This window comes from Populus nigra, chromosome 17, assembly GCF_951802175.1.
Source record: "Populus nigra chromosome 17, ddPopNigr1.1, whole genome shotgun sequence".
Classification (NCBI taxonomy): Eukaryota; Viridiplantae; Streptophyta; class Magnoliopsida; order Malpighiales; family Salicaceae; genus Populus; species Populus nigra.
Window position 1 is genome coordinate 7,240,486 of NC_084868.1, and position 16,746 is coordinate 7,257,231.

At 34.7% G+C, this 16,746-nt stretch overlaps 1 protein-coding gene across 1 annotated transcript; it reads right to left on the bottom strand.

Moving 5' to 3' along the window:
• Nucleotides 1-12,103: 12,103 nt before the first annotated feature.
• LOC133677641 (zinc finger protein JACKDAW-like) lies at nucleotides 12,104-14,573 on the bottom strand. The gene is made up of 3 exons (XM_062099756.1): nucleotides 14,057-14,573; nucleotides 13,543-13,939; nucleotides 12,104-13,346 (listed from the first exon to the last, which is right to left on the bottom strand). Exons 1-3 carry the CDS (start codon nucleotides 14,184-14,186, stop codon nucleotides 12,356-12,358), a joined length of 1,518 nt encoding a protein of 505 aa, XP_061955740.1. The 5' UTR covers nucleotides 14,187-14,573; the 3' UTR covers nucleotides 12,104-12,355.
• Nucleotides 14,574-16,746: the final 2,173 nt, after the last annotated feature.

The following is a 16,746-nucleotide window of genomic DNA, read 5'->3' on the forward strand; positions in this document are numbered from 1 at the left end:
AGAAAAGCATGACTTGATGCTTTTAACAACACCGAGGAAGTCATTGTTTGGCCACTAGAATACTACTCACATATTATTTAATGACCATGAAAGCCTCTAACTCATTTAATCTACTCCTTATACTTGTCTTGCTTTTAATTTTGGTCCCTAAACACTTAATTATTTTAAATTAGCTTAATTAAGTTTTATTTTACAAAATCGAGCATCAATTGAGCACCATAGACTTTCCTCGATATCACAAGATCCTTGTATCAAGAAAACCAAAATAAAATACCAAGTTAAAGCTCAAATAAAGCCAATACAGAAGGATCCAATTGAAAAAAATAGTTGAGGGACAAAAAAAAGGACTTAAACTTCCCCTTTAAATATGCAAAACAGTCCTTGATTTTGGCCAAAAAAGGGATTGAATATTTCTTTATGCTTTAGTCATTGGTCAGCCAATTGCATTGTTACTATAGTTGGTCTTACTTCATCTAAACCAAGTTTCTTGAAAATAGATAAAGGCATGACATTAATGTTTGCACCTAAATCACATAGAGCTTTTACAAATATAGCATTTCCAATGGAAAATGGTATAGTAAAACTTCATACATCCTTAAGTTTAGGAGACAATTTCTTTTGCAAAATTGCACTACATTCTTCAGTGAGAGCAATAATCTCATATTCCTCTAGCTTCTTTTTGTTTGATAGGATGTCCTTCAAAAATTTCACATAACTTGTCATTTGTTCTATAGCATTTGCAAAAGGAATGTTAATATGCAATTTTTTAAACACATCAAGAAATTTAGAAAATTGCTTATCAAGCTTATTCTTTTTTAGTCACTGGGAAATGGAATTCTCGGTATCATCTCTTGTGGTGGTTTTGGTAGAGTTTCAGATTTTTCCATGCTTTGAAGAAGTTTGGCCAATTGCTCCTCTTCTTTTTCTTTGCTTGAATTTTTGTTTCCAGCAGCCTATTCTACTTCTTTTCCACTTCTTAAAGTTATGGCCTTGCATTACTTCTTTGGGTTGATTTCAGTTGTGCTTGGTAGATTTCCTTGTTGTTTACTCGTGAGCATGTTGGCTAGCTGACCAACTTGAACCTCAAAGTTTTGAATTGAAGCTGCTTGGTTTTGGAGGTTAGTGTTGGTTTCAGTCATGAATCTACTAATGTTGTTGGCTAATTGTGTCATAGCTTCTTCAAGTGTTGATTTCTTTTTCATTTACTCACTTGTTGCGATGTTGCGATCACACAAATTAATTACCCTAGCTTTAAACACAACACATAAGATAGTATAGAGCAAGCAAGGGGTCGATCCCACGAGGAAGATTCAAGTCAGATTTTTATGCTAGATGATATGTAATTTTTTTTGGGGGGGTTTAGACGTTATCTAGGCTAAAGCAAAAGAAAACAGAAAACTATCAAATAAAATTTAATAAAATCAGAAAATTATCAAGAGAACAAACCTTGGTCACAAGCACACATCCACCTACAGAAATCAAAACTGATCATGGAAATGAAATATCAATTTATATTCTGAATATTTATCTCTTCTTAACATTGGTTAGTTAACGGATCCGCCGTATAACTAACCCTAACCATCAAACAACCACAGTGTCCGCACTAGTAATTTAATTTAATGGCAGCCTTAAGAACTAGATAAATTGATTAATCAAGAAAACATAACTGTCCGCAGTCCTATGTTTGATTTGATTGAATGTTCTCCTTAAGATTAATAATATAGATCCGCCACAATTATTAAACTCAGTTGCTTAACAAGTTCATATACCACAACTCCGGTTTTGATATCAAACTTAGCAATAACTTTTCTACAATAATAACTTAGAGTCTACTCTAACAATTAAAATAAACAATCATAGGAAAAATAAGTATAGGAGAACAAATATATTCATCATATAAACTGAAAAGAAAAGGTAAAATAAATCTCACAGTTCTTGAAATCCGAAGGTTACCGTGTCCTTGCAACCAAAAAAAAGTGTTTAGCCTTGCATGTTTGTTGAACAATTAATCAAAAAGAAGAAAGATGTATAATTTAGGGTTTCTTAGAGGAAGGGGGCATTTTTATCTTCTTGGCTGGCTGCCTCCCTTCTCTTCTCTCATTCTTTTTATATCCTAGGAAACCCTAGGTCTCTATTTTACAAAATAGTCCTCCATTAAGTAGGTTGTTTACATTTAAGTACTTCAATAACTATTTTCTTAAAAAAAGAGAAATATCCTTGCATAAAATCTTGAAGCTTTGACTTAGAGGAGCTAAATTGCTGAGATAAAAACTTGGATATCGGTTTAGATGCTTCAGAACGTAATTTGGACTCGTTTCTTCACGAAACCTGTTTGCTAGCAGAATTCAGATGTCATCTTTGAAAAATAATATCTCCCTCACATGACATCTTTTTTGGCTGAAATATGGAGTGTTTATATAACATTGAGTCATGAATCCAACAAAATTGAGTTTGCATCAATTGGACTTCTGTAGATCCAGATATTCAAGTTGGAATGGCTGAAGGTGTTGATTGGCAGATTGTAAAATTTGACTTTAAAGGCTGTGATTTCCATGCTCTTCCTTATTTTATTTTCTTAACTTAGAAGTCCAAAAAGGTATGGATGTTAGCTTTTTAATGTCACTGGAATCACTTCATTTCAACCTCTAGAGCTCCCGCTCTGCACAAAACATTGACTGAAGGTTAAATTTGCCAATTATCTCCAATTTACTCCTTCTTGCATCTTTCATCCAAAAGTGCCTTCAAAACATAAAACAAAGAATATCAAGGCATTTTATATATAAAATATAGGCAAAACACTAGTTAAATGTGGGTTAAATTATTGAATAATATGGTTGCATCATCACTTGAGGGTGAAATGGATTGATGTTTTATGACATTTTGATTATTCCATGAAAAATTAGGATGATTTCTCCAACCGGGATTATATGTTGCACTATAAAGGTTGTTATGTCGGTTGTAGTTTGACATAAAATGAACATGTTCTATTTGGGAAAAAGGGTTCCTAACTTGACATTCTCCATTTAGGTGGTTTCCATGGCAAAATCACAAACTATCATATGGATGACATTTGTTATGAGTTGATTTGCTTTTAGTTGTTCAGTGAGCAAATGAACTTGGGGTTGTCAATGCCATGATTACATTAATTTCATGCACCCCAACAATCTTTTTAGGTGTATTCCTTTTGTTCGGCAACTAATAATTGTTCATGGCCATTTCCTCCAACAAATTATATGCATCATCTTGTGACTTACTCATAAAAGCATCATTTGAAGTTGTATCAATCAATGTTCTTGTGGAAACATTCAATCCATTGTAGAAATTTTAAACCTGTATCTACTTTGGCAGTCCATGGTAAGGGCATCACCTAAGTAATATCTTATATCTCTCTCATGCCTTATACAATGGTTCTCTATCAAATTGGGCAAAAATTGAGATTTCAATGCGTATCTTCACTGTCTTAGCTGGTGGGAAAAATTTGGCAAGGAATTTCTGAGCTAAATCTTCCTAACTAGTGATTGAGTCTGTAGGCAAAGAGTTTAACCAATTATTTGCTCTGTCTCATAAAGAAAATGGAAATGGTCTAAGGAAAATGATATTATCAGTAATGCTATTATGCTTAAACATGTCATGAATTTCTAAGAAACTCGCAATATAGACATTAAGATCATCACTCGGTAACCAATAGAACTAAACTGAAGTCTGAATCATTTGTAGTATGACTGGTTTGATCTCAAAATTACTAGCCTCAATCCTTGATTTCCTGATAACCGAACAGATTCCTGTTACTCGTGGGAGTGCAAAATCTTTCAATGCCCGTGTGTCTTGCTCAGGATTTTCATTGTCTGCTATAGTGTTTGAGTTTTTCTAAGTCTCTCACTTTTTCTTCCTTAATTCTTTTGCAGTTCTCTTAATCTAAGGATTATGAGGTGGCAACAATTTTTTGTTACTTCTCATACATCAGACAAGCACTTAAAAATTTAAAGGCAAAAATTAATCAAATTAGATCAAATTTAACTCATATTGATATTATTAATAATTTTATCTAAAATCCCCGGTAACGACACCAAAAACTTGTTAATCAAAATCGCAAGTGAATCATGACAAGTAATAAAGTGATGAGTAGAGTATTGTCCCATGAGGATTTGTAAAAATTACTACTAATTACCAAAATCTCTTAAATTGTGATCTATTTAAAGAATCGAATGAGATAGTTTACTAAACAAAAATTAGTAATTAAAAGCAAACAACCAACTAATTAAGTAGTATTGAATTCAATTTTAGTGGATTCTTGGATTTCTAACTTACCGTAACTGTTCTTATGTGAAAATTTTCTCAATTGAATTATTTATTCTTATTGTTGATAATCAAGTTTTTCTAATTTAATCACCAATATCTCTCAAACATCAATGAAATATTTCAACAAGCAAACTTCATACAACTTTACAAAAATTCTAAACTTGTCAAAATTTATTAAGTACCATAAAACCTTTACAGATTATAAAAGTTTCAAAAATATCTCTATCATATAGATTCCTCAAGGTATTTCACACAATGGCTAAAATAATTATCACTTCTTAGTCTCAAATTGAATCCTAAATCATGTAAACATTGGCTAAACATGCACAAGTATTAAGCATAGAATGAAACGCTCAACAACTAGTGGATTAATTCAATCAAACAAATTGTTCATATATTCATAGCTAGGTTACATAAAAAATTCCATAATAAGAGTCTACTTCATAGCCAAATTAAAAGAAAACAAACTTGATATAATGAACATCATTCAAGAGTGGAGATTGGTAGTAGAGCCGCTGGACGTCTTCCAATCTGCTACTAACTATTCCCCTCTGTTTTGTTATGTTCTCCTCATTTCTTAGTGCTACCTCCTATCTTTTATGGTGTATCTTTCGGTCTCCAGTGTTGCCCTAGGTGCTCCTAAAAAGATCTTATATATTCTGGCTTTTTCCTCCAATGAAAAGAAATTTAGTTTCCATCTTTGTCTTGGATTTTTTTTTCTATCCTGATATTGCGGGCTAGATTTGGGGTGGAAAATGTGTAAATTAAGACTTCTATATTTCTGAAGCAATTGTAGAAAATCAATTTGGCTTTCCAACAAAACTAATCTTGTAGTTTTTGGATCTCAAAAACTCGAGATATAGGCTATAACCTGAGATAGTGCATGGATTGTAGGAAGTTTGGGTCTAATTCAGACTGTCTTTCAACTTGCTTTTTGGGCTTCAAATCAGCAAAAGTGAGTTCTATGCTCTCATATAAATTGTAGACCTATGTCTCAGATTTTCAAAATGGTGACAAACGCCTGAAACGGAGTTGTATAACTCCTGTTACAACCCAAAAACCAATTAGTGCTCAACTTTAATTCCAGATTCTACCTACTCGAGTAATTTAGTATCTGAAAACACATTAATTTTTCATGAGGTTAATAGTTCAAAAGAGCATCCAAAATCCTAATTAACTTTGTGACACACACGAAATACTTCAAAATAAAGCAAAAATAATTGAAAATATGCATGCAATAAATTCCTAGAACAACATAATTAATAATATAATAGAAATAATAATGATAATTGTCACACCCGGACATCGCGGCGGCCTTAAAAATTAAATCTTTGGAAAAGAACGGATTTCTGGCATCCTGTTCTTGAATGGGGAATGATCTTTGTTTAAGGAGTCGCCACCTAGTATTATGGTCACTAGGAACCCTAACTGGTCAACAAAGATTCTATGGTTCGGGACTGGTTACGTAAAAGGGAAGATATTATCACCCCTTAAACGTACAGCCTAAGGCAGGCTGCATTGCTAGTTTCGTCTTAAATTGCTAAATGTTTATTGGTTTATGTTATGAAAATTTGCTTATAATATTCTTGACTCTGGCGCCAGTGAATATTCAACTACGAATATTTCCAACTCTGGCGTTGGTAAATATTACGTAGCTATAAAATAAATTAGATTAATATTTTATTTTATTCCCGACTCTGGTGCCAGTGAATAAATAAATAATAATAAATTTATTTTTTACAAATGCAAATATTTTTATATTTCTAGCTAAATAAAATAAAATACAACGAATAAAAATAATATAAATTTAAACCGGATTTTTTATTCCTGACTCTGGCGTCAGTGAATAAACCAATAAATTTACATTATTTTTATTCATGCATACACATTTTTATTTTTATTTTTCTGTTTTTTTTTATTTTTTTCTAGGACTAAACTTCACACGTGCATGCACAAACCGGTAAGTAGAGAATTAAATTGGCCTATGTACAGTACCCATGCAATTATAATTGCAAAGCAAAGGGAAATGAAGAACTTACCTGATGCAGGGAGGTGAAGTTGAAGACAGTGGCTTGCTTTGGATCCCTCGGTTCCTCCTCCCTCCTCTGCTTCTCCTCATCTTTCACTTTCTTGGGTCGCCTGTTCTCTCCCTGTAATTGTCTCTCTGCATCTGCGTTTATATTCTTCGTTTGGCCCCCCTGTGTTGTCCCTCATGTTTTGTTCTCTGGTTTCCTTTGTCCGTCCACTGGTTTTCTCGGTTTTCTTCCGCTTCCCTTCTTTCTCCTCTGTTTTGGTCCTCTATTGTGGTTCTCCTCTAGAGAGCTCAGGTTTGGGTGCAGTTGTTGCTGAAGATGGAGACCTGGCCTACTCGGAGTGCTGGACCGAAGAAAGGAAGCTTACTGTTGTGGCTGTGGTCCACAGCTGCTGAAAACAACAGCTAACACACAGGAGACGAATAGGCAGCTGCTATTCGCATTGCTGAAGGAGAGCCGTCGTTTGGCGAGGGTCACGATGCTTTGGAGAACGAGTGGAACAGAAAGAAGTCGCGCTGGTGGACTGCTGGCGGAACTGTCAGCTAGAGGAAGAAGTAACTCGTAGACTCGATGAGATGCTGTTGTTGACGTGAGGAAGAGCTGACGATTTGGTCCGTTGCACTGTAAGGGGGCATTCCCTTTCGGCTACCATGGCTGGGAATGTCGCTGTTGCTCAGAGGAGAGGCCAAGGCTGGCGTGGTGGCAGCATAGTTTTGAAACCCGACCCGGTCATCGACCCGGTCGAGTGATCGGGTCACGGGTCAGATGGGTTGACCCGGGTCAAACCCGGGTCAACCCAAAAAAAAATCATCTACATGCTCACCTTTCATATTCTCACTCGGAGCACTTGCTTCCATTATTTTCTTTCTAACCAAAAGATCAGCGAATGCTACTGAATATGGCTAGCCAGATCGCTGGCCCCAAGATCCTCTTCGTCTTCCAACTCAATTCAAAGACCTAATGACGGCATCATCTACATGCTGACCTTCATATTCTCACTACTTGGTTGGAAGATTAGCCAACTTCGGAGAAGAATGGCAAAGGGAACTCAAAACCACAGAATGAAGGAAGCAGTAAGGAAACACTGTCCATCTCTTAATTATTGTCTCTCCCCACTCTTGTTTTCTTAATTTCTTGTTTATCTTATGTTCTTCTCTCTCTTTCTCTCTCTCTGCACCACCATTATATTCTCTGCAAAACCCTAAACCACCCCAAATGACCATTTGTTTGTGGAGAGCAGCAATAAAGATTGGAGAAAAAAGGTGTTGTCTTGACTTGACAGTTGCTTTGCCTTGCCTGGAATCTTCCTGCAAGACCAGAGGAAAAAAAAAGGATTTCAGGTTTTGTGGGTAACAGATTAAGTAAAGGTGTAAAACCTGTTTAATGACAGTGAAAATAAAAACAAAATTGACCGGGTCTCACCCGGGTTTGTCCGGGTGGACCGGGTCCCGGGTCGACCCGCCGGGTCGACCGGGTTTTTCCGGGCCAATTCCCGAGCGGGTTTTTGCCTCAACCCGGACTGGTCCCAGGCCCGGGTCGGCCGGGTCCCGGGTTGACCCGCCGGGCCGGTCCGGGTTTTAAAACTCTGGGTGGCAGTTTTGGTCTCAAGCTAGAGAGGAAAAGAAAAGCCACGGAGGGCTTGCTCTGGCTGTTTTTGGTGACTCGGGGAAGAAGAGGAGTAAAGAAGCTGGGGGAGGGGGCAACGGTAGCTAGTCTAGGATTTGGCCGCGCCCCCTCTTTTTTAAAAAAAAAAATTTCTTTTTTATAATTTTTTTTTGTAGGGTTTTGAGTAACGGCCTTCTCCTGAGTTTTCTTCTCTTTTAGAGTTTCTCTCTAATCCTCTCTCTCTCTCTTTTTTTTGGTGTAGACTGGGATCAATATTTATAGTGTAAGAGTCCTATCACTTGTAAGAAGTGAAGTCTCAATCAAACTCATTCTCTTTTTTTAAATTCAAATTAGAATCGAATTCGAAATCAGACAACTTTCATTATCTTGAAAGTAAGGATTATCTTGAAGATAATGATCATTTCGAAAGTAAGGATTATCTCAAAGATAAGGATAGAATGGCAAAAGCACATTATAGTCCTTAATTTTCACGCAAGTTGACAAATCACACTTTTTATCGAAATAAGTCTCTGATCTTTTAATTTTACATTTTAAACCCTGTAAAAATTAAATTAAAAGCCAATGGACCAAAATTAGGTTATGACAATAATAATAATTGCATCTAGGTTAACTTATCATCCATTAAGACTGCTAATGGTCGGTTACAAACTCTTCTACAAAAGTACTACTCTCCTCATTTTAGATATTTGAATCAATTGAGCAAATAAAAGTAGCTAGCTATAGGTTTAAACCATTATTATAAACTATCAAATTTCATAAAGGTTCCTTTTAAGGTGAGTTAACAATTTGTTTGATATTTCTTATTTGTTTTAGGTTTATTGTGAAGACATCTAAGTACAAAGTTTTGAATTTTTTCCCCTCCGTACAACAAATCACAATATAACACATTGAATTATCCCTAGAAATGTTGCAAACCTCATGATGAATTAGTCATGAAACCTACAATCAAGATTGAAATCTGATCTTGAAAAGTCAAAAGAGATTTGATAGGAGTGTGATACATTGAAAACCTGTTCCAAGGCACTAACACTATTGGAATTAAATCAAATGACATCACAAAGATAATTAATTTTTGATAAGTCAATTTAATTCTTTCAAGAACCAAAAAATATATGAATCACTCTCACACACAACCTGAAAATTTAGAATGACATTATTCAATGACTTCTAAATTTTAGGCTTACAAAGAGTTTAAATACTCTTCAAAAATAACCCTAATGGATATACCCTTATGGACTAAAATGACTCACTTATAAAATTGACCCAGAACCTATAATGATAAGCCCAAAACACTAATTCAAACAAACATTGGATCTTAGTTGAAAACCAAGTATTAATTAAGCCAGAACATGAAAAAAATAATAAAAATAATAAATTTGACATATAAACTAAAATTGTTGCACTTAATTAAATAAAATAGCCTATGATAAATAAATTTTCTAGTTTAAGTAATGTCATGAACAAAATATTCATCCTAGAAATATGAGGGTTTTTGTGGCCACCTTTAGATATCCAAAATAAGACAGGAAGTTGATTGTTGAAGTTGTCTCCCCTTTAGTTTCTTTGTTTGTCTAGGATAATTAATCGTATATTTAAAGAATCCTCTCAAAACATGAAAATTCTTGTTTTTTTTTAATCTTCCTTGTAGGATTAGGAAACTCTAAAAAATAAGCTAACCAATTTGTTATTAAATGTCATCATTCTTTTTTTTCCTTGTATTGCCAGGATGAACAAGAAATCCTTAAAAAAAAAGATTTTGGAACATTAATGAATTCTTATCACACTTGAAAATTCTGTTGCAACCCATTAAAGATTCTTGTAAAATTAAGAAATTTTCAAAACAAGCTATCATATCCTTATAAGAAAAGGATTCTCACTAAATAGAAAGTTCACATATCAAAAGTAAGTAAATACTAAAATTCATACAACTTATTATGATCTATATCGCAAGATCTTTTTAAATTCTAATTAGCTTGAAAGTTTACTCCAACATATAAAAATACCTATATAATCTTCTACTAAATAATAAAAAAAATTACGTCAAAATCTAAATCTAACATTATACATCAACAAATTTCACCAAAAGAGAAAAAAAAAAAAAACTTCGTTAGCATCCAACGCAAGACCAATATTCTTTTGTCCAAAACTAGCTAGTTCGATGTATGTGCAGCATCCCATAAATAATGAGAGATGTCGTTTTGGAACAGTGATTTCAAACTCCAAAGATAGAACCCGCCCAGGTCTCAAAAAGATGGTCGTGGCAAGTACCCATAAAAAGGTAATACTCATTACAATAAAGTTCCTCTTCCTCAATGCTCTAAAAAATGTACATTTCTAAGATGAAAAGGTAACTATCCTAGACTCCAACTTTCTCAGATGTCCATTTCATCTGCTTGCAAATGTCTATTATAAAGGCATTAATTAATGGATTTATCAATAAATAAATAAATAGAAGCACCCGTGAAAAGTCAAATATGTGCCGCTGCCCATAGTGACCCAGCACCATAGGCTTTGGGAGGCATGCACGCACAATAGGTCCCCTTAAATTGTCTGAAGAAGACCTTTATGGTTGAAAATGGCTTTCTAACTAGATTATGGGTGAGCTAATCTTCGTATTACATGGCATAAACTTGATTAGAAAAGTAGCATTTGTTGAAAAGAAGAAGATATATATCCATTGGTGTTTAGGAGAGAGGCTCGCAACTTGATAATTAGTGGTTCAAACCCAGCCTCGCCATTGTGCAAAGATTCCCCACTCCCCATGCATTGATGTGTAGGCCATCAGTCTGGCCTCGTCGGTCAAGTCGTTATTGTATTATCTGGCTGGTGCCAGAGTTCCTAAAATGAAAAAAAAAAACACATGTTTAAATACTAAATTTAATTTAAATTAATATATTTCTATTTTTTTTTTAAAATCATTATTACTATATTCTCAACCATCTCTTATAAAAAACTCGGTTAAAATCCAGTAAAACTCATTGTTTTGTTTTTTAAATAATAGTATCTATATTTTTTTATAAGATAAAAAAAAAGTCGTGGGACCCAAGGCCCCGAGATTTACTCTACCAAACTATATTTTCAACATGTCTTAAACACCTTTTTTCGCCGAGGAAGATGTAACAATCGAACAAACATATGGGATTCCATAAGATGGATGACGAAAGTCTTTAGATAGAATATAGAAACTTCCTTTCTCAAAAAAATTATACATATACGAATTAGGAAGTCGATCATGAGTTAATTATAATTTTTAGAGGGATTAATTTCCATTCATGTACCAGAGTTGATTATTATTTTCATTTCAAATATGCTTGAGATAATTATTAATTCATTATTTTTCTTGCTCTAATAAATAAGTATCATCGATGAGAATCATTTCATTTTCTTCATAAAGATTTGCTTTCTATTTCTCAAGACTTGGGACGATAAGAACATTTAGGATTTGGATTTTGAAAGATCATTAGATATATTAGAGTTACACTGTTTATTCTTATATAAATAGGGAAAACAATATTTACGAATTTCATTTTTATTTAAAAGATAAGAAGTACAACTCTCAAATAACTTTTCGGACATGAGATGAGTTATGCATCGGACACTAGATTAACTGTCAGTATGCATAATAACTTGCCATGGAGAATAAACCTTTAACTCCATGTAGCAATGGGGAATTTCACAATCCCATCATGCTGCCTTTGACAAATCGTACTTCTTTTCCTTTGGCCCCTAAATTTTCTCCTAAGCTTCCATTGACGTAATTAACACCCAAAAATTCACGAGTCTAGCCAATCGTAGCGTTTGCCCTAGCTACCTAGCTAGATTCTCCCTAGTCAAGAGAGACACTAGAATATTACACACTGCTTGATCTTAGACAAGAAAGAGAGACTTGTAAAGCCGAATCTCTCTGAAGACTATATTATACTATATATTAAGCAAATTGAACACCAACGTACGGTTTATATTGTTTTCGATTTTCACTATAACAAAGACTTGGTTTTGCTTTCAAAACCCATCAACGTTGACGAGGTAGCCGGATTACGTTGACGATCAGTCAACGATATGTCTTTGTTTTCCGTGCCCTTCAATTTCAATAAAGAAAGGAAAATATTGATCCGACTATACGATAAAAGAGCTAAGACACATAATAAAACAACAAGAAGAAAATAAAAACAACAAGAAAAAACAAGGAGAACATGCATGACTTGGAGTTTGTTCAATGTTTAATAATTTTCTGACATGCTTCATCAACCGGGCCACCACTTCCAGTCTCATTTATCACTACCATTAACGAGCTGCCTTACCTTCGACGACCGAGCCAACTCGGTCCCTAGATCGGGTGTTTTGGCCTCAAGTTTGTGCTATTTTAAAACAGGCATGCAATGTAGTGTGCAAGACCATCAATGATTGGCAGTGAAATGGTTCAAGCTCATGGCTGAACTTATTGAAGCGAACTTAGCTAGGTCATGTGGCAAAAATAGACGACCGGATTCACTATTCATACCAAGAAAATCTCTCGTTAAGCCACTCTCAGTAGAATTTGAACCTCTTGGCAACTTCAACTGAGTCGGGTCATTTTGCAGGTTTCCACTTGTTTGCATCACGAGTTGATCAAGATTGCTTGATGTACCCATCACTGCATCACTCATTGCTACACTATAAGTTGCTGTTAGGCTCTCGCTTGCAGGTTGCTTAACATTTTGAAAGACATGGTATAGCTCGTTTGGATTCTGGTTGAGAGAGATGGGGTTTGTTGTAGGAGAAGAAGAAGAAGAAGAGCTCATCAATCCATAACTGTTGCCAAAGAAAGGTTGATTGCTTCTTGTAGAACCCATTTGGGCTGCCTTTTGTAGAAGTGCTGTCGCAGACATGGGTACAGCAGCTAGCTTTAATTGCTTGTTTTGAATTCTATCAGAATACAAAGAAGCTGACGTATCCACCATATTGGCTTTGTTAATACCTTCTTCCTGATCATGAGGCAGTCCAGATAAGGTTAAATTCCCAAGATTGGCCGAGGATGATGAACTATAGAGATTGGCTACCATTTGCACCATCTCAGGCAAACCAGTGGAAATCGGAGGCACGTAAAGATTTGAATTGGGAGTAATGTGTGAATTGGCCTGATTTATCCACAGAGAAAGTCCAGTCTTTTGTTGATCAGCACCAAGAGAATTTCCTGGACTGCTCATGCCACTGAAATCAGGTCTGAAACCTGCACTAAATTGAGAAATACCTGCAATATCTGGAACTCCTGGCCGGTTGGAAAATCCATGGGGCAAATTTACTGTGTCATTTCTGAAATTTAGATCTGTGTCTTGAACTGAAGTGATCCTTGCACTTTCATCAGCTAAGGCATCACAAAAGGCTCTGTGTGTGATAAAACTATCTTTCCTGTTTTGATAAATATATATTAGAAAACCTAGTTCAAAATTGTTCTATCAGAACTTATTATTACCTAGTATACTCATAAATGAAGTACCATCTAATTCAAAATCAAAGGGATAGCATTTATTTCATCTGCTACGTGATCATTGACTGAAAATCAAGAAAATCAAGTGCATGGTGTATATATAGTAGCTAATAGTACCTGGAAAATAAAGTCCCACAGTCACATTTATACTCTCTAGTCCCGCAAGTCTTGGAGTGAGCTTTCCAGTCTGATTGAACAGCATATTTCTTTGAACATTTCTCACACTTCCACTTCTTCTCCCCATGTTTTCTGCTAAAGTGCTTCTTTATGCCAGTTAAGTCTCCTAGAGCTCTAGATGAATCGTGGTGAACGCAGGTCTTTTCTGGGCAAATATAGACCTTCTTTCGTACCTCTTTGTTGGTCCTTTGCTTGAGCTTCCATGGAAGATTGTGACCTCTTCGATGAAGTTGTAAGTTTTGGTCTCTTTGAAATCCTTTATTACATATTTCACATATGAACCGGTTGGTTGCCATGAGTGTCTTAGGAGATAAAGCAATAACCTCAGCATCTGGATCTGCGAAGACATAGAAACTGTTTATTTGACTACTGTTCAATTAAAGAAACTTGTGTACATATGCAAGAATAAGAGATGAGTTACCAAGCAACATATGAAGCTAAGCGTGCTACTTACCTGGTGTTCCTGGCAAATTTCTCTTCCTTTTGGCCACCGGATTAGGATTAGGCTTAGGGTTTGCATTATTCTGGTCTTGAGCAAACCCTGCTATGAAAGAGGGTAGTGAAAAAGCATCACCAGACATCATTTCCACTTAAATTGAACTACCAAGTAACCAAACCCAACAAGGCAACAGCTTCCGAAAAAGGATAAAAACCGTACAAAAACAAAAGAAAGCAAGAGTCTCTCCAAACACAACCAGCTAAATGTTTAGTTTATTCAAATACTGACTTCACTCTTTAGCTAACTCTGCCAAAAGAAAAGAAAAACACAACTCAAGCTTGAATCTAAACACCCCACTAAAAAAAAGACGGTCCAAATTAACTTCGGACTCTTCTTACAGAGATCTGGTTTGCCTTTGTTTGATTTCAAAAGAAAACACCAAAAAACATGATGACTAAAGAGAATATCTCTATCTTATTCTCTAAGAGCTCTCTCTCTCTCTCTCTCTCTTATTATCTTGGCCTTACTCTGCCCCCCCTCCCCCCCTTTTCTTTTTCTTGCTGAAAGTCGGTCAGCCATATATTTCAATAATGGGCCACACCTCTCTCCCTCACGCACACACAGTACACATCGCTCCCACACAGACGATAGAAAACGGTAAAAAAATGTGTGAGAGAGAGGCTATCAGCTAGTACGTTGTATAATAAGAATGTGTAGGATTGCGTCTTTTTGTAGCCTTTTGAGCTCAAACTCCAATTAGCAGCAGGAAAGTAAAAAAAAAGGTAACTATTATAGTAAAGGAATGATTGGCAATAAAATAGTAGTCCCATGTAGTATTAACTGGTAAAAGTGAGGTGATGCATGCGGTGCATGAAAGTAAAGTAAAAGGTAATTGATAGGATTGCTTGTTTTACTAGGGTGTTTTTCCTTAGAAACAAAATTTAAAAAATGTTCTGGCAAACTCCCAGCCGTGATTGTGACATAATAATAATAATAATAACCTCAAATCTAAACCCTATTCTAAACAAACAACCCTAATTTTTTTTTAAAAAAACTCAAATCTATTCTCTAACCCCAAACTTAATCTCAAAAATAAATTTTAAATAATACCTAAAAGTTCATTCTATCAAATCTCAAACGCTACAAACAAACATTAAACTCAAACTCAAATTCTAAATTTAAATCCTAACACTAAACCCTAATCTTAATCTAAATACAAACTCTAAATCCTAATCTCAAAATCCAAATTCTAAATACTAACCTTAAATTATAAACCAATACATTTCGTCACTTATTTTACATCACCTCTCTTTTTCTTAATAAAGAATACATATACATGTTATATTAATCAATCTCCAGGATTCTAGCTCCCAGCATCTAACCAATAATTTTAAATTAAGGAAAAAAAATACCCCAGATGAATTAGAAGTATTGCATCTTTAATTTGTATTTATGAAGTAGCTAGAAATATTGCATCTTCAACTCTAATAACATAGATGATAGCAGCCCCGTTGTTGCAATTTCCGTTTGATTATGGTAACAGCACAATTTGACATGTAGAAAAGTAATTGGTGTCGGTAATAACGCACTATAATAATGTTGTTTTCATGCACACGTAAAATGCTCGATTTAAAATTTTAAACAACTTAAATATGAAAAATTAAAAAATAATTAAAATTAATAATTTATCAAACATGTAAGCCTCCAACAATATTGATATTATAACTACACCCAACCTTGTTGCTTTCATTGTCATGATACACGTAAAATTTAAATTGATTTCAAACTCTACTACATCAAAATAAATTTGAAAATTTATAATAAGGTCAACAATATTAAAATCTCCACCTACTCGACAAAGCTAAAATAATTATCAAAATATACTCAAATACATGTAAAATAAAATACAAACTCATCATTAAAAAAATGACATAATATAATACTATATATAAAAATATACTAAAATATAGTTAGGGTTAGAATTCAGGGTTTGCGCTTGAAGTTAGTTTGGGTTTAGAGTTAGGACTATAGTTTAGATTTGTAATAACAGTTTTTTATATTAAAAAAATCATATTTTTCAAGAATAATATTTAAAAAAATCATATTTTTCACTTGTAATATTTTTAAAAATCACGGTTAGACTTGTAATATTTTTAAAACTCATGTATGGAGACCTTGATATAAGCTGTGTTTTTTTTTTAAAAAAAAAATATTATCATGTTAGTTTGCAATTTTTTTTCCCAAGCGGTGCTAAATTATATATATATAAAAAAATCGTTAAACTGAGCGGAGGATATTGATGATCTGATGTAAAACAAGGATTGGAAAAGTTGCTTGCCTTTACAGCCCATGAGCAAGTATTGAAATGATTACACCATAATAACAGTTTTAAGACCCAAATTTAGCATGCAGTGGCTAGCAGTAGAGAGTCAGTGACGGTGAAGTGCGTGTTTGGTAAGAAAGAGAGAAAGTTAGTTACGTTTCCCAAGGCAATGCATAGATAGGACCGTCCGTGATACACTGTCTCTCTGCAAGGGTGTGACTGTGGGGGCCCAAGCTTAGACTCTGATCATCACAATCATCATCATCATCTTTCTTCAATTAATCATTCCAGCAAGTTTGCGTGCATGTGGGCTAGCTCCTGTGACAATATAGATACAGCTACTCCTTCTCTGTTCTAACTGGGATTGGTGCTCATACGATCC